General features: G+C 53.2%; 2 protein-coding genes and 1 long non-coding RNA gene across 3 annotated transcripts; all 3 read right to left on the reverse strand.

Moving 5' to 3' along the window:
- Positions 1 to 3,280: 3,280 nt before the first annotated feature.
- RBM15B (RNA binding motif protein 15B) lies at positions 3,281 to 6,322 on the reverse strand. The gene has a single exon (XM_076346094.1). The coding sequence runs from the start codon at positions 6,290 to 6,292 to the stop codon at positions 3,545 to 3,547; it is 2,748 nt and encodes a 915-aa protein (XP_076202209.1). The 5' UTR covers positions 6,293 to 6,322; the 3' UTR covers positions 3,281 to 3,544.
- A 369-nt stretch (positions 6,323 to 6,691) lies between these two features.
- MANF (mesencephalic astrocyte derived neurotrophic factor) lies at positions 6,692 to 12,018 on the reverse strand. Its single transcript, XM_076346096.1, has 4 exons — positions 11,896 to 12,018; positions 9,155 to 9,282; positions 8,176 to 8,317; positions 6,692 to 7,014 (listed from the first exon to the last, which is right to left on the reverse strand). The coding sequence occupies exons 1-4, from the start codon at positions 11,981 to 11,983 to the stop codon at positions 6,830 to 6,832; spliced, it is 543 nt and encodes a 180-aa protein (XP_076202211.1). The 5' UTR covers positions 11,984 to 12,018; the 3' UTR covers positions 6,692 to 6,829.
- On the reverse strand, positions 9,289 to 11,467 carry LOC143164038 (uncharacterized). The gene is made up of 3 exons (XR_012996015.1): positions 10,875 to 11,467; positions 10,573 to 10,788; positions 9,289 to 10,308 (listed from the first exon to the last, which is right to left on the reverse strand). It is a non-coding gene; the product is annotated as an uncharacterized LOC143164038 (long non-coding RNA).
- Positions 12,019 to 16,827: the final 4,809 nt, after the last annotated feature.

Raw genomic sequence — 16,827 nt, forward strand, 5'->3', positions numbered from 1 at the left:
GGGTAGAAACCTCAGGGCTGGTCAGTTGTATAACCTGCGTGTTAGCTAAGGGCAGTCATCAAGGTATGGTCGGCTCATCAGCACAGGTCAAATGCACATGCTGGGCACCGGGGACTGCCTGGGGCTAGCCCTCTTGTCCGTGTTTCTGTCGTAGTAAAGACGGCCAACACCTGACATTAAAGAGGCTTTGTGAGACGGAATATTTACTGAATGGGTGTTTAAAAAAAAAAAAAAGGAGCACCTCAGTCTAAACGGTAATGCCCTCAGACCATCCCGCACCCTGGTCCTGCTTTGCATTTCAGTTCACCCTCAAAGAGACAGAGACCATTACCCTGTTGCGATTACCTTACTGCCACTGCTGTACTGGGCTGAAAGACACCCCCCACCACCACCCCCCGCCCCAAACAACCCCCCAGCACTGTTGCACCCACCATCTTCCAACATCACCGAGTGTCTCAGGCCTCCCAACTAGGGCCGTGGTGTCCCCCCCCCCTCCGCCATGCATCTTCTCCCCAGAACTGCAGCCCATCCCAATTTAAGGGCCAAGCCTTGCAAGCTGTAAGATACAGGTGTAGCGTTATTTTGCTGTATCTGTCTACCCTTTTCCAGGCCTGTTCCTCTCGGAAGCAGCCTGGAGGCATGTCTGAGGGGACAGGACTACAAGGGCCTTTGGCCTCAGCACAGTCTGTCTGTTCAAGCGACGTCTGTGGCTCACTTACATCCTGGGGAGCTGAGGGGCTCAGGTCATCAGGTCAGAGGGCTGATGCAGCTTCTCTCCCAGGTATTTTTTTTCCTTAAGCGCTCCGACTTCACATTTATGCCTGTTAATTTGTTTGTAGGAGGGAGATTTGTTGGTTCCCCCATCCATACACACGTGCTCACAACCGTCAGCCACCTCATGGGGAGCAGAAATCCCATCATTAAAAATCTCACCCAACCCAAAGCATGACAATGTTTGTCTTCTAAAAACCCCCTACATACTATTATTTACTTGCCTCAGAAGGAAAGTGGGAGATGGGGGATTTCTAGTGGTTCCCTGGCTTTGCCATCAGGCAGTTGCAGCTTTTATCACGTATTGATTTTTCCTTCCGATTCCTCACATTCACACACCGTAACACACATGCGCGCGCGCGCACACACAGACACGCGCGCGAGGCCACTCCACAGCAGCACGAGCTACAGCTCCCTGCCAGCAAGAAGCCAGCCAGGCATTCGTTACTGCACCACCACGCACGCTGCCTCAGACTGAACGGACATCTCCAACGCGTAGGGTACTCTGACAAAAAGCTCTAACCACTCTATGACTCTGGCCATAAGGGGCATTTAATAGCACTTGGTTTCAGATAACACTTAACGGTTACAATTGTTGACATTTGGCACTGTCTACATTACAACAGCATCAGGGACTCGGTCACAAGGTTAAAAGTCGGCGTCCCTGTAACCGTTTAAAACCAGGGGCAGTCCAGCTACCCTACGCCGTGCAGCCATGGTGTCGTGAAGGGTACCTCTGCGCTGCCCAGTGCGACCCAGTGCAGTGAGCCTGGAGACACGGCTCGGCTGCTGGGAGCAGCAGAGTTGCTCCTCTGCTCCCACAGCGTAAATCAGCCTTCCCGGAACCCTGCCGCTCCCAGCAGGCGAGCCAGCCCACCACTCACCGAACCGTGCCCGCACGCCATGGACAAAACCCTCCGTGGCCTTGTAGCTGTGCTCGGGCCCTTACGGACAGAATTATGTTTCCTGGGGTACAGAAGATGCATCATCAAGTGAAATACTAACCCCTCATGATCACACTAACTCATCAGATTTACTTTTAATATACTCACAGTATTAAATGTTAAAAAAAAACCCAACCAACAAACCAACCCATACTTGTTGATATCAAGACATTATTAAATGAAGCAACCGCTCATACATCATCATCAGCTGATGTCCCTACTGTGAAACTGCAGGGTTAAAAAACAAAAAAGAATAAAAGCATCATTAGACTGAGTTACGCTCCCTGCTATATAGGTTTTGATACCAATCATACCTGAGAGCAGTTAAAAGGGCCTTTGGCAGCTGTCAGCAAGCGAGCCTGCTCGGTCACAGGACTGGTGCAAGAAAGACACTGGTTCTCCCAGGATTTTGTTCACTTGCTTACCACCAAAACCAAAAAAACCCCTGCAAGTTTAAAGAAACTTTAAAATTTAGTGTTTTTAATCCCACACAATTTTCTGTAAGCCTCCTAAAATCTACAGGCATCATTTTAAAAAATAAAAATATCCCCAAACCGAACAGTGTGGATTTTAACTCAAATCTGAATTAGCTACCGCATCCTTACGTTACTGAGCAATCAGAGGTGCAGACGTCCTGGCTTCTCTCCTGAACAACTGTCTCATACCACAGATGCTAGAAAAGGTGACGGAACCGCCCCCTCTTAAATTTCAAATTTCGATCTCCAGCGTTTCCTACAGTCATAGACAGGTTACTTGCAGTAACGCAACACGTTTTCAGACAGCCAGACACGCTTATCGCTTTTTTTTTTCTAAGCCTGCAAACAAGTTTCAACTTCAGCAAAAAAAAAAATGCTGCTGTTTGTTTGTCTTTCAAGAAAGGATTTCAGATAGTGCAACATGATCCACTAGGCAAAGGGGCACCCACAGTTCACCAAAAGCTTTGTGCCCTTTATTTGCTTGTCCTACACCTAATACAGGCCCAAGAGGGTTCCCCCTTAAATGATTTTTTTTTTTTCTCCTGCTTGTTTTGGGTTTTTTTTTTGCCTTTTATAAAAACTGGGAATGTCAAGCCTCATTTTTGTTTTGCCCAGGAACTTCTATCTGACTGAGACACGTTATCGGGTGCTCTCAAACCTCACAGAACTTAATACAGAGTTGACTCCTTAGTAGCAAACTTTTCGCCAAGTATTAACTGTAATTTTTTTGCTGTGTATAAAAACCACTTTGATTCTTGATCGGGGTTTGCTTCCTTGGTAGCTGGCTTCCTGGGAAGCTTCCGGCCTCAAACAGAGAATCAATAGGAATGCATCCAGACTCAAATTTATGAAATAAAAAGCAAACAGGACAAAAAAAAAAAAGACACAGAACCAACCTTTCAGTCTCTCATACAGCACAAAGAACCCCCCTTCCCCCTCCCACCTCGCAGGACATGCATAAAGAGACGGAGGAGGTGCAGGAGGCTGGGCTCTGAGAAACTGAAACGGGTCGGGACCATCGCCTTCCAGCTCCCGACAGCACAGGGAACCAGCCCTTCCTGGGCCATAAAAACTAGGATACCGCACAAGTTTAGAAATCCATCAGTGAACAAGGCTTTACTGACAACTTTTCATACAGTTAAAAAATAAAAATACAGAACAACAGCGGACAGTGTCACATATTAAAAACGAATAAAATGGGCTCTATTTAAATGGTATTAAAATTAATTAGAAACTAAAAATCTTACCACTTTGGTCGAGGTGTTTTGAGCCTCCACCAAAATGATCGGCCTTAAAAACAACTGGGTTGTGTGACACACAAAGAAAACATGGAATTTGAAAAGACAGTGTGGGCTAGGCAGTGTCTTTGACTATAACTATCACCATATGTTCTTCTTCTAACTTTCCCAATGTCCTTAGTGCTGACTGGAGGTACTGCTGAGAGAATTCACAAGGAGGGAACGCGTAAAGCATGCCTGTGCTGTCTCTGCCCTTCGCCCCTCCCACGGGCAGGCTGATAACCCCAGCAGCCTGCTTCTGTTTCAAGTAGGAGACCAGATTCCTGAGAAGCCGTCGCTGCAAGCCGGGCTCTACAACAGGGAAGGTCCCCTCAGCCCCTGCCCCTGCCGGGGTGGATTGGGTCGCCAGGAGCACAGCGTAGCCGTTGGGGCTGCCTTGTTTGATACGGCGAGTTACTTCATCCAGCTTGGGCTGGTCGAGCCGAAGTCTCTGAGCAATTTTGAGCTGCGTTAACTTCCCGCCGGATGAATGGTCTTTAAGGAGCCCGTTGATGACACCGAGGTCTCCCTCCAGGATGTGCATAGAGGTGGGGAAGCAGCTGTTTTTTAGCACAAGAAGGCCATTCCAAGCAAGTTGCAGTGTCTGAGCATATTCCGATAAATTCTTTAGCTTTTTGGTCTCAGATTTTGGCTCCTCGTGAGTTTTTGATTCCGATTCACCAGTTCGATGATTGCGTTCGCTGTCCCTTTTTTTAGGCTGGGGAGCATCGGATGCCTCACGATGGGGTTTCTCCTCAGTCGCATGACGATTGTTCTGAAGGGAGTTACTCTGCTCTTTCTCGGCTCCGGATTCTGTAGTGTGATTCTCTTTGCGAGCCCTGTCTGGGCTGCGGTCTAAAGCTGGCCCACTGGCCTTTGTCCTGCTTCTGTCCTCGTAAGGCGAGTGAGTAGTCCTCCCGCGGTCACTGGAAAGACTCCGGCGTTTCCGCCTCTCTTCCCACGGTTTGGGCACGCTGCGATCGCTGTCGCTGCCCCAGCGCTCTCCGCTCCGGCTACGCACCGATCGGCTGTAGCTTTCCAAGTTGTTTCTGCGTTCAGCGTTTTTGGCAGGGCTGGCCCAGTCTGCCTCTGCAAAGCTCCTGTCTCTGTCCGAGTACAGGAGATGTGGAGGAGTCCTATCTCGCACCCTCAAGTCTTGCTCTAGGCTTCTGTGTCTGCTGTACCCATCAGCTAGCAGTTCATAGTGCACGGGGAGCGGTGCAGGCTGGTACTGCTGCGGGTATCTCGTCTCTTCTGCTTTGGCAAAATCCACTCGGAGTCTCCTCTCCGGTCCGCCCAAAGGAAAGCCCCTCATCTGCGCGCAGGCAGCCTGGGCAGCATCCAAGCTTTCGTACTGGATATAGGCGAAGCTGTCTCCCTTCACGTAGTCAATAGTCCTGATGCTGCCGAAGCGGTCGAACTCCCTCGCCAGAGCAGCCAAGGAAGTACTTGGACCAAGACCACCCACCCACAGCCTGGTAGTAGGGTTGGCTTTCCCGTAGCCAATTTTGATAGGGTTCCTGCCGACAACGCGGCCCGACATGGCAACCTTGGCCCGATGCGCCATGTCCAAGTTTTGGAACTTGAGGAAAGCGTAAGCCCCGCCTTGGCCCCGGGCAGGGCGCTTGATCACCACTTCTTCGATGATGCCGTACTTCTCAAAGGCGCGTCTCAGCTCCACCTCCGAGACGTTGTGGTCCAGGTTGCCAATGAAGAGGTTGCGGGTCGCTCTCTGATCATCCTCCGGCATCAGGTCTTCCTCGGCCACGATGGGGTAACTGTAAGGGCGGCCGCGCTCGTCATACAGCCCGTAGTAATCCAGGGCCCTCTCCCGCTCCCGGGAGAGCCCGATGGCGGCCGCTTCCAAAGCAAAGGCAGCGGCCGCAGCGTGAGCATGCCTGGGCCGCGGCTCCCGCAGCAAGGGGCTGGTGACAGGAGAGAGCGATCTCTGCTTGTACTGGTAGGTGCTGTGGATGGGCGGCAGGTACCCCAGGGGCTCCGGAGAGGGCGCGGGGGGCGGCGTGCGGCTCCTCCGGCCCCCGCGCAGATATACCGGCTCCACCTTGAGGGGCCGATCGTAGAGGAGCAGCTGCCGAGCCCGGGCGTGCCGGCGGGCGTCGCGGGCGTCCCCGGGGTGTCGGAAGTTGACGTAGGCGACGCGGCCGAGCTCGGGCGTGTGGGAGAGTTTGACACTGATGTCCCCGGCGCCCCCCCCCGCGAAGCGCTGGAAGAGGCGGAACAGGCCGTCCTCCAGCAGCTGGTCGGGCAGGGCCGCGCTCAGCCCGCTCACCAGCAGCGTCTTGTACTCACAGGAGCCGGGCGGCTCCCCGGCCAGGCCCGCCGAGCCCCCCAGCGGCGCCAGCAGCAGCGAGGGCGCGGCGCCCGGCGGCGGCCCGGCCAGCAGCAGCGAGGGGGCCACCACGGCGCCCGGCAGGGCCTTGGCCTTGGGCACGCCGAGCGCCCGGGACGAGGAGGAGGAGGAGGAGGAGGAGGAGGGGGCGGCCTGGCTGCCGCCGCGGGCGCCCGAGGCCGAGCCGCTCCCCGCCGGGCGGTGGTTCGAGTCGCCGCCGCCGGCGCGCTCATCGCCGCGGTGGCTGCGAGAGCTGGAGCCGCCGCCGCCGCCGGTGGTGCCGCCGCCGCCGCCGCCGCCGCCGCCGCCGCCGGGCGTGGACTTGTCCCGGCTGCTGCGGGAGGCGCCCGAGCTCCGGTGCGGGCCGCGCCGGCTGCTGCTCTCGCGTTCGCGTTCGCGGGGCCGCTTGGCGGCGGCGGCGCGGCCTCCCCCAGCCCCCGGCGGGCTGGAGTCCCGTTCGCTGCCCCGCTTCATGGCGCCGGGGCCCGCGGCTCAGGAGACGCCTCCGGCGGCCGCCGCCATCTTGGACAAAAGGGAACGAAGGCGGCTCCGGCCGCCGCGCCGCGCGGGCTCTACGTCATCGCCCCGCGTCCCGCCGCATGGCGGCGTCAGAGGCGCGATGGCGCCGCACAGCGACGTGACGCGAAAGCGCCTCCCGCCTCCGGGACGGCCAGCCGCACGTGACGGCGGACGACCAATCACGAAGGGCGGCGGCGCGCGCGCGCGCCCGGCAAAGCCCCTCCCCCTGCTGAGTGGAGGGAGGGTGCGCGCGCGCGGCAGCGGCGCCCTGGGCGCCGCTCCCGCCCGAGGCGCGGGGGTGGGGACTCGGGGGGGGGGGGCGTGCCCCGCAATCACGTCACACGGCACGTGTCCTCCCGGTAGAGACCGTTGTACTTTAATGAACGTCCCGTACAGCGCGCGCCGCCTCAGCTACCGCCGCCGGGGGCGCGCGCCTCGGCCGCCTCAGCGCCGGGCCCGCCTCAGCGCCCGGCCCGCCCCGGCCGCCGCCTCTCAGAGGTCCGCGCGGGCGCCGGCGGCCCGCGGCGCGTACTTGGGCATCAGTTCGTGGATCCTGCGGATGAAGTCGGACTTCTCGGCGCAGCCCTTGCACGCCTCGCCCCAGTCGTCGAGGATCCGCCGCAGCTCCCTGACGCGCAGCTTGCGCAGGTCGGCGGTGCTCAGGTCGATCTGCTTGTCTGCGGGGAGAGCAGAGCCGCGCTCAGCGGGGAGGGGGGGGGGGGGGGAAACCCGGCCGCTGCCGCCGCCCCGGGGGGGGGGGGGGGGGGGCCGCCCCCCCTCCGCCCGGGAGGCCGGTGCGTTTTGTGTGCGGAGACGGTGAGGAGAGGAGCCCGGCGGTCAGGGGTCCGACGGCGGCTGCGGCTGCTGCTGCAGAGACCGGTGCGGGACGTGGGGAAGCCAAAATGCCAGAGGCAGAGAGGTGCCGGGCTCCCGGGGGGCGGAAGGAACGTCTAAGTTAGGCTTTTGACAGCAGGTAAGGTTTTTAACACTAAAAGTCATTATTAGAAGCCAGGAAGTTTGGTTGCAGCTTAGATGTAGGAGTTCCACAACAGCCCTGAAAGCCCCTTTATTATACGAGCAGCAATACTTTAATTCTCTCTTCCACTGGATAAATAAAAGGTAGCAGAGCGATTTCAGAAGAAAAAGATAAGCAAGTGACAACAACAAAAAGCTTTTTAGGAAGCAACAGGACATTAGTACAAGAAATGAGAAGTATAAAGACCCACAATCCAAGGGGTGTCTCCGGGGAATGTAAGGGCAGAGAGATAGGAAAGCGGCCAGAAGGAGGTATTTCCAAGACTGTTCTTCATATTAGTCTTTTCAGGAAGAGTACGTCATCTAGGAACGCGAGAGTTCAAGGAAGGTGGTAAGAAACAGAGTGCTGAATGCTCTGAGCAGACACCAGAGGAGGCGAGAAAGAAGTGTGTATCAACCCGCCACTGGCAAACGTAAGAGCAGCTAGGACTACAGAGCTTAGCTAGGGGCTCGAACCCAGGCCATAGCGACACACCCGGCTGCTCCCCAGGACAAGCCTCCCTGCATGCTCTTCTAAATACGATACTCCAAATAGCGATTTGAGCGCAGCAGTGCTGATATGCCTGGGAGTTACTTATTTCAAGGCAGATCAAGTGGCTCTGCAGAAGCTAAAAAGGGTTAGTAGCCAACAATCTTACCTGAGCATCTCTCTGGGATGTTCATGGAGAGCAACCCAGGTTGTGCAACCTAAGTAGGCTAGCGATCTTGCTACGGAACTTACGACTGAGTAGTTTTAGCATGCTGTTTTACCCCAAATGACCCCCAGAAAAGCACGGGCATTTCCCCTTATGCTGGCAACTCACCGTATTTTAGTTCGCAGATCTGACTGTCTTTCTTCTTTAGTTTCTCACAGATCTTTTCCACGGGGATGTGATGACTCATGGGCTTTGATACCTCGTTAATGATTTTGGTGGCTGCATCACTTGTGGCCCCAACATAATAGCACTAGAGGGAAGAAAAGAGCGAGGTGGGGATGCGCTGAAAAATGCTTCTAAAAGGAGAGTTTTCTATCCATCTTCTCTCCTCACGTGGTTTTGCAGCTAGATGTTTAGCGTTACAGAACCTTTCCAAGGGACCGCCACAGACAGGCAAAAGGAAGCCTAGCTCTGAGCCCAGGGTGCTGAGCAGACGTTTCCCATCACACTGCTTTTAAAGCTGTCGAGGCTGGTTGTCTTGTTTCTCAACTTTTTAAAAAATTAGATTGGATTAAGAATAAAGTCGTCTTCATTCAAGGAGAAAGGCTTTCTGAAGCGTTCCCCCTCTGCATTTCTGATGGTGTCTCTCTGCAGTTTTCTTCTTAGGAGAGCTCAGGGCCTTTTCCTTGGGGCTCTTCATTTGCAGATCGCCTTCTGTTTTTAGCTAGGGCAATTTGGTTTTCCTTTATTTAGTTTTCAGCTGAACAGCCAAAGAGCATAAATATTTTAGCAGCTGATATAGCACCCCAAATACAGTTTAAGGGACAAGGAAGTCCTACAGCAAATAAAAGCTTTGTAATCCCCAGCGCTTCACTAACAGGGAGAAACAAGGTCAGCCAGTAAGATGTCTGTTGACAGATTGGGGGTTTTTTTTGGTTGTTTTTTTTTTTTTTTTAGGTGAAGAGGTCGAACTCCTCAAGTCTTCTCTTATAAAAAATACAGGACCAATTGTGGCCACAGAGCTAGGAAGAACAGCCCCTGGGAAGCCATATCATACAAACTCAGAAGCGCTAGTTTCCCCTCATTTGCCAAGTATTCTACAACTTATTCCCTCAAGAGGCAAGTATCACTGACTACTACTACTTACCAGGCGGTTCTCTTTGCCTTTTGCTTCTTTGCAGGATTTCAAGAGCTCCTTTTCAATACTGGCAGGCGTGAACTCAACATCGTTGTCCTTTAGGCTCTGGTAGAATCTTCCCAGGAACGTAACACACACTGGAAGGGAAGATGGATGGAGTTATCTGCCACTGCAGTAATCTCGCGGCAGCTCTTAGAGGGCACTTGTAGGGAAACTGAATAAGGGATTTGGAGAACAGAACTTCTAGAAGCTGCAATAGCAGTCAGTGACTTCACACATATTTCAGTTAGTCTTTCAGAGCACACGTGAATCAACAATACGCCTCGGTATTTTTGGCAGATTTTTGACAATCTGAGAAACCAGATCTGTGGAAGCGTCCAGGGGCTTCTGTACACCGTCCTGAGTGAGCAGCAGGATTCAGCTGAGAGATACAACACAAAACAGTGCCCGTGCAAAAATGTGAACTTAATTTTCTCTCTTATTCTTGCTGCTTTGGGAAGCAACTTGTCAGACCACAGGCTTCAAAAACAGTTCTGATTGAAAACCAACTCTCTCTACATAATCCCGTTACAGACTCCACGTGTGCTGTTTTTAGTAATATGGTATCACTCATTATCAAGCTGGGTCAGTTCATAGGTAAGTTATTTCCAAGAGAAAAAGAAATTGTGTGATCACACGCTACGTCCACTCGGCGTGTTTCTCCTCTCTTCATTCCCACAAGCTTCTGAATCGGTTTCAGATTGAAAAAGGGAAGAGCCTTAAAGATAATGAAACTCCCACCAGCGCACCAGCAGTTGAGGGGACAGATCCAAGTTCCTGCCTGTGGGGAGGGCAGGTACAGCTTAGTCGTTACACTTCCCCTTTGGCAGCAGTCACTCCGCACACGCTCCAGACTAAGCACAGCACACCCGCCTGTTGCTGGGGAGGAGGGCAGACAGCTACGGTTACCGCAGCACGCAGGATCTGTGCGACGGGGCGACCGAGAGAGCGGCTGCGAGTTTGCAGAGTGTCCGATTTCGCTCATTCTGCTGCTCACGCAACTCGCCTGTGAACATCGGCATCGCCTGGACCAAGAGCTCTACGGCCCCACCAATTCCTGCAGCAGGACCTGTGGATTCTCACAGCTTCCAGGTGTGAGACAAGTGCCAGGCACTGGCCTGCCTCTAGAGGAAAGGTACAAGTTACGTCTTTTACGTGACTGGTTTGCCCCAACAGGAAGGGATGGGCAAACGTTATTGTCATTAGCAGCTTGTATTCACCGCTGAACACAAGCCATGGCACGGGGCACGGGCAAATACAAGAAATTGAGTATGACCGTCACAAAGCCAGGCAGAAACTTACTCTCGTTATATTAAAACTAGATGCAATTATAAGCTGGGCCATTTAGGAAAACATTTTTTTTGTATGCATACGACACCATCATTTACCTCACATCAGTTTGTCCCCAGTCACAGACACACACTGATGTCCACTGTGCGCTGTTTGGAAGTGAAAACCTTTGGAAAGAATAAAGACGCTGCAGGCAGTGGTGCCGATGGCTACAGTACAGTCGAAACAAGTTTCCAACCTAGTGCTGGGACAGCAGCCGAAAGTTTTGATGTACTATGTTCCCTCCCCCTCCTTCTGTCTTACTGTTTCTCTCCCTACAAAAAGGAGGAAGGGGTCAGCATTAGTACCACAAATTCCCAACTAGTTACTGTAGCCCCACCTCAAGTTTTTCTTGCTTCACCTGGGGAAGCTGTTCCGTTCCACCATGCAAGAGCCGTTTAATTTGCTGTGCAGCTCAACAGCTTCCACCCCAGAGGTTTTTGTACCTAAGTAGTACGTAAAGTGCCCGGTTTGGTTTAGATCAGCTGAGCACCGCTCCGGCTTTACGCATCAAAGAGAGGACAGCCGGTGCTCCGGCAGCTAGCCGGCAGAGCCGAGGCAAAGCCAACACTGCGATGAGGAAGGGGGGAGTCCAGGTGAGTAACTGCACTCGCTTTCTCCTGTTTGCTGCCTCGCAGCAGCTCCCCGCTTCGATGCTCCGGTCACCGCCACCCGGCTGGGAAAGGAGACGGGGGAGAGCGCTTCCCCACGCCCCGGCTCGCACTTGCTGAGCTGCGAAAGGCGAGAAGCGGATCCCCCCGCCCGAAGAGGCGACGATCCAGTCTCCCGGGGACGGCGCTCTCCTTTCCCGCGGGAGCTCTGCGCTACCGCTAACCCGGCCGAGACGAGACCGGCAACTTCTCCACGCGGCTACGGAACCTCCGGAAGGGAGGTCCCGGCCCCCTCCCGCGGGCCGGACGGGCCCCAGCCCGGGGGAGAGGGGCACCGCCGGCAGCCCCGCCCCGCGCCGCCCCGGGGCGGCGCTGCTCCCCCGCGGGCCGCCAGCTCCCCGAGCCGCTCAGCCGCCGCCCGCGTACCGCCCCGGCGGGCCGGCGCCGGGACCGGCCGCCTCCGAGCAGCGCTCCCGCCCCGGCCCACCGGCACTTGGGCGGACTTCGGAGACTTTTCCTGCCCCAGGAGGAACCGCTCCCGCCGGCCCGGCCCCAGCCCCGGCGGCGCAGGGCTGTCGCTGCCTTCCGTCGGCGGGGCGGGGGGCGACCGGAGCCCGGCCCCCAGGCCCGCCGCGGGGCTGCTCTGCGTCCTGGCCCCTCACGCCAGCGGGCGGGCCGGGCCGCGGGAGGCGGCGGCAGGAGCGGCCTCACCTCGCCGGGCCCGGGGGCCGCCAGCCGGGCCCGCCCCCCCTCCGGCCCGGCCCCACTCACCCTCGCACTCCCCGTCGCGCAGGGCCCGGCTGGCGGCCGGCAGCAGGAGCAGGGCCAGCGCCGCCCAGAGCCCGTGGGCCGCCCGCATCCCGCCTCGCTCGGCAGCCCGCGCGCACTACGCCCGCCGCACCGGCACCGGCACCGCCGCCCCCGCGCCGGCTCCCCCCGCCGCTGTCGTCCCATTGGCCCGCTCCCCGCCCGGCTTCCACGCTGCCCCCTCCCATTGGCCGCTGTGCGGCCTCCACGGGAGAGTTGGCGGCCGCTGATTGGGGGAGGCGGTGGAACGCCGGCGCGCGGCGAGTTTCACCGCCCTCCCTTAGCCGCCATTTTTGTTAAGGGAAAAGCGTCCTCGTGCGCTTCCTAACGGTTGCCTGCGGGCGCCATCTTGTAAAGGGGCAGATTCTCACACCTGCAGCTGGGCTGCGTGAGGGGCGCGGCGGGGACGGCTCTGCCGTTGCTCGCGGTCAGTACCTGCCTTAAGGCCGGGCTGAGCGGCACCCAAAGGCTACGGCTGCCCAGGGTGGGTGCCGGGAGCGGGCGAGCAGCGCGGGGCGTCCCTTCGTCTGCTGGCTGTGGCAGGGCGGCCGTTTGGGGCGCGCTGGGGTGAGGCTGAGGAGATCGCTCGAGGCGGCTGCCCGAGGCCGTCGAGCAGCGCGGGGTTTGGTGCCGATGGGAGCGTCAGGCCGTCGGGGTTCCGTTTCTCTGGGTTCCTGTGGGCTGAGGCCGGGGGAGGGAGGCCGGCAGGGCAGAGGAGGAGCCGCCGGGGTGGGCGGCCATTGGGAGGGCCCTGCCTCTTGTGAGGGGTGGCGGCGGGGGTGCGGCAGGGACAGGCTTCTCCTCAGCCTTAGTTTCAACACTGATAAAGTCCTACATAGGTGGATTTTGGTGACGCCCGTACACCCTGTGAGTTATAAGGCCTGAATTCTTTGAGGTGGGACAGCTGAAAGCGGAGTGGTCAAATTAACCACTTGTGGATGGCTTGTTTCTGGCTTTTTGGTGGTTGTTTTTGTAGAGCCAAGGAAACAAATTAGTGTTTTTTTAATCCCTATCCCAGTCACTGTGCCTATCACCTTTTGTTCCCAAAGCCATCACAGGATGTGCCGGGAACTGCATTGAAGAATTCCTAACCCTGTGAGTTTATCACTTCAATCCTTTTGAAGCTGTAGGCCAGTTGGGGGAGAAGAGCACGCTATTGATTGTTTCTTGTCTTGTGGGGCTATATGTTTAACTGTACGTGTCCTAGGATATCATTCTAGTAAAAGAAGGTAGAGGCAAAGTCATACAGCCCTGTGCTACAGCGAGGAAGCACGCATCTTAGCTTGGTGGGTTCTCTTGGTACAGGAAGACTAATGAGGCAGCCTAGTTGTGCCTGCCCCAAGCAAAGCCATGGTAGGAGCTGTGGGGAATTTTTCAGTGTCTAAGTCTGAATTTTCTTGCAGGTCATCAGCTGCAAATGATAAGGCTGATGAGGTGAGACAGGCAGGATGGGGAGGAGGAGCAACCTGGTTCAGCAAAGGTCACGTAGCAGGTGAGTAGTAATTAGGACACTATCTTGCCAGTGTGAATACATCACATGTGTTTACAGATAGAAGAGGTGGCTTTTCACCTTTCTAGATTTTGTAAAGTGTGTTTATTAAGATTGATAATGATATTATTGTCTTGTTTTTTTTTTTAAAAATCAGTCCATAACGATTCCCAGAATTACTCAGTATCAACGTACTTTAGGAAGACTATTGGCTTTTCTAAATTTATGCTGATTGCCCACTAAAGTCACTTAGTTGTGCAGAGAAGTGGTTACTTAGATTGCCCTTGTTTCTTAGCAGGATAGTGGCCAAAAGAGCTGCAAGTGGCTTATTAATTAGTTGGAAGTAGTGCTTGAATTCAGAATTAGGAGAATTTAGGAGCTTCACAATAAGGAGGAAGTCTAACTATCTAAGGAGTGTAGTTATGAAACAGATCTTCAGACAAAGTAGAAATTTTATACATTTTTATAGAACAGACTGTGTGACAGGATAGGAGTGATTTTTATTTGGTTTTGGATTGGGAAATGAGCCTCTCTATATGTTTCAATATGGGATCCTCAAATGGCTCTGAGGAAGAACAAAGACTCCTTTTGATCCCCCCCCTCCTTTTTTTTTATTTATAGTTTATTTTCCAGCATTCCAGCAGCTAGGAAGGATTGCTTTCATTTTACCTTCTGCTTCTTTTTTGATCCATGGCGAGGTTTCTAGGGTTCTGTTCATTCCACCACCCTCCAGCCACTGTCCCTCTGGAGCACTAGGGATTTGTCATGTCTGAAACCTGGGTGCTGGACAGCTTGTGCTGGTCCTCAGTGGTGTTGGGACATTCTGACTGTTACTCTTCTAAGTTGGATGGGCGCTGAAAAAGCAAAAATCTTTTTTTCTTCTTTTTTCTTAAATGTAGTCCTTAATTTCCATATGTATAAGCAGTAATACTCAGAAGACTGGCTGAGCCTCAGAGATCTTCCTACAGCATCATGTGCTCAGGATACTTTGAGTTGTGTCAAGATTCACGGTTACTGGTGTTTATCTCTTAAAAGTGACTGGGATGAGGATTTAGTTTTGGATGCAGAAGTTGGTTGTTTTTATTGTTTAAAAGCTCCTCAGTTGTTAGGGAGGCTTTAGCTCCTGTTTTACTGTTACAGTTTAATGTCTGAGTTAAAACTATAGCTGCGGGAGGATATTCATCAATTAATTCCCTCTTCGGAATAAAGAGGAATCTGACAAGAACAAGGAGGGAGAAGAGATCTTCTTGTATGTGAGAATTTGAGATAGACAAAACGTGGGTGGAGTTTTACATTGTTCCTACATCAGGAAGATGCAAAGGGTGTAGGAGCCAGTGATGAAGGTTTCTGGTCCTGTTCTAAATTGTGTAGTTAGACTGATTGATTAAACAAAATATTGACTCTCTTTTGGGGAGGTTGCTAGTGCTATGTCCATTATGATTGCTATACCCTACAGGATGCTGTGAGGGACAGGGGTGGTTGTGTTTGTTCCCCGTGCTCGTGGAAGTGTTTGGCTGTGGGTTTGGTTGTGGTATTAGCTAAGCCAAATAGTGCTGAAGAAGTGAGGTGCTGGGAAATAGGAGAGTTACTGTGCCAGTGAATGGTCACAGAGCTGGAGCATGTGGCTGAATGAGGAGTAAACCTCTAGTGACTTCTGGTCAGTTTTTTGCAAGCTTTCGGAGCTAGTTATGATGATAGCACAGAGTGCCATGACTATGGATGGGTAGTCTGCTAGGAATTTAGTGTTGCAGGACTCTCTTCTCCAGGCCGCATGTGGTTTTACAGTGAAGGATAGGCATTATTCCATTGTATCTGGGCATGAATGAGTGAGAGAAAGGTGGGTGATTTAAAGAATACCTAAGTAGAACATCCCTTTTCCATTTTGCATGTGGAAAAGGGTGATGGTTAGAGAGAGGGAGCTGTTAGAGAGAAGCCGAAATTGATTCCAGCATTTAAATGGTTTGCTTGTTTTCACCATTGATAACCACCAAAGTTGAGATTGAGGTTGTTTCTAACCAGGCAATTTCTATAGCTGAAAATGCTCTAATTGGGGAAGGAAAAAAAAAAAAAAAGAAAAGAAGAGGAACCATGTAGCTATAAATGTTTGGTTTTGTGCTGGGGGCTCCTGCAGTGTATGGTTTTGGTGGGCTAATAATACAAACGGAAGATGTGAGCAGGGTAGGGCTAATAGGGGAGTTGGAATATGATCAGCTCTTAAATAGTGGTCTGATAAGAAGAGGTCATAGAATCATAGAATGGTGTGGGTTGGAAGGGACCTTGAAGATGATCTAGTTCCAACCCCGCTGCCATGGGCAGGGACGCCTTCCACTAGACCAGGTTGCTCAAAGCCCCCTCCAACCTGGCCTTGAACACTTCCAGGGATGGGGCATCCACAATGTCTCTGGGCAACCTGTTCCAGTGCCTCACCACCCTCACAGTGAAGAATTTCTTCCTAGTAAGTCTAGCTTCTTTCAGTTTAAAACCATTATCCCCTCATCCTATTACTACACTCCCTGATAAAGAGTCCCTCCCCATCTTTCCTGTAAGTCCCCTTTAAGTACTGGAAGGCTGCCCTAAGGTCTCCCTGGAGCCTTCTCTTCTCTGGGCTAATCAACCAATCGCTACAGGCTAACAGGGCAAGGGCAGCATGTTAAGAGTGAGCAGGAGAGTTAATTGGGCTTGGTAGATCTGTGGGGATTAGAGTTGGTGGTGTTGGGAGGTTTAAGTTATGTAAATCGCGGAAGCTGTGTGTTCATGGTGAGGCTGCTGCGTGGGCATCCAGCACCTTTGCTGGCTCTGCAGTCTGAGAAGGCAAGTCTGTGTACAGCTGTCAGAGTGGATGAAAGGGGTTCAGCTTCAGGTGTTGGTCTGAGAGGACAATGAAGTGTGTTCTGTCAGGGTGGAGGTGAAACCAGGTCAGTTTGGTGGAAAAATGTAATGCAGTACTGCTGTGAGTGAATGCTGAATAGAAGCTGAAGCGTAGAACTACTATTCCAAATTTGGTTTTAATTTATATGGGATTGATAGTAAAGCCTATGAAAAGGGAGAAGTGGTATGTGAATTGTCTCGTAATAGTAAAGAGAAGACCTGTAGCTAGGACCTCTTGGCATTGGGCTATCGTGTAGTGTGTGTGTGTGTATATATATATATATAAAAAAAAAAAATCTCCTTAACAAACCTTGAACACAGAGACACAGACTGTGTTAAGAAGAGTCTACAAATAGAGACATATTTATGCAGAGGTGTAGAGGGTTTAATTTCTCCTCTTACCAGCTTTATAATGAAATTCATACTGAGTCGCACAAGTCATATTGAAACTGTGCTGAAGCTTTCTTATTTAGATAAGGAGAGGTATTTGAAGGGGGTATTTAGATTTCAATCTGACTAGCGTGGCCTTAGCTTAAATA

This window comes from Aptenodytes patagonicus, chromosome 8 (genome assembly GCF_965638725.1).
Source record: "Aptenodytes patagonicus chromosome 8, bAptPat1.pri.cur, whole genome shotgun sequence".
In the NCBI taxonomy this organism is placed as follows: domain Eukaryota; kingdom Metazoa; phylum Chordata; class Aves; order Sphenisciformes; family Spheniscidae; genus Aptenodytes; species Aptenodytes patagonicus.

Bases quoted from the DNA above. Each gene is read 5' to 3' on its own strand.
- RBM15B (XM_076346094.1), bottom strand. From the start codon at position 6,292: ATGAAGCGGGGCAGCGAACGGGACTCCAGCCCGCCGGGGGCTGGGGGA.
- MANF (XM_076346096.1), bottom strand. From the start codon at position 11,983: ATGCGGGCGGCCCACGGGCTCTGGGCGGCGCTGGCCCTGCTCCTGCTG. The intron at 9,283-11,895 runs GTGAGTGGGGCC...CTTCCCTTCCAG, and splicing joins GCGCGACGGGGAGTGCGAGG to TGTGTGTTACGTTCCTGGGA. The intron at 8,318-9,154 runs GTAAGTAGTAGT...TCTTCCCTCTAG, and splicing joins AAGGCAAAGAGAACCGCCTG to TGCTATTATGTTGGGGCCAC.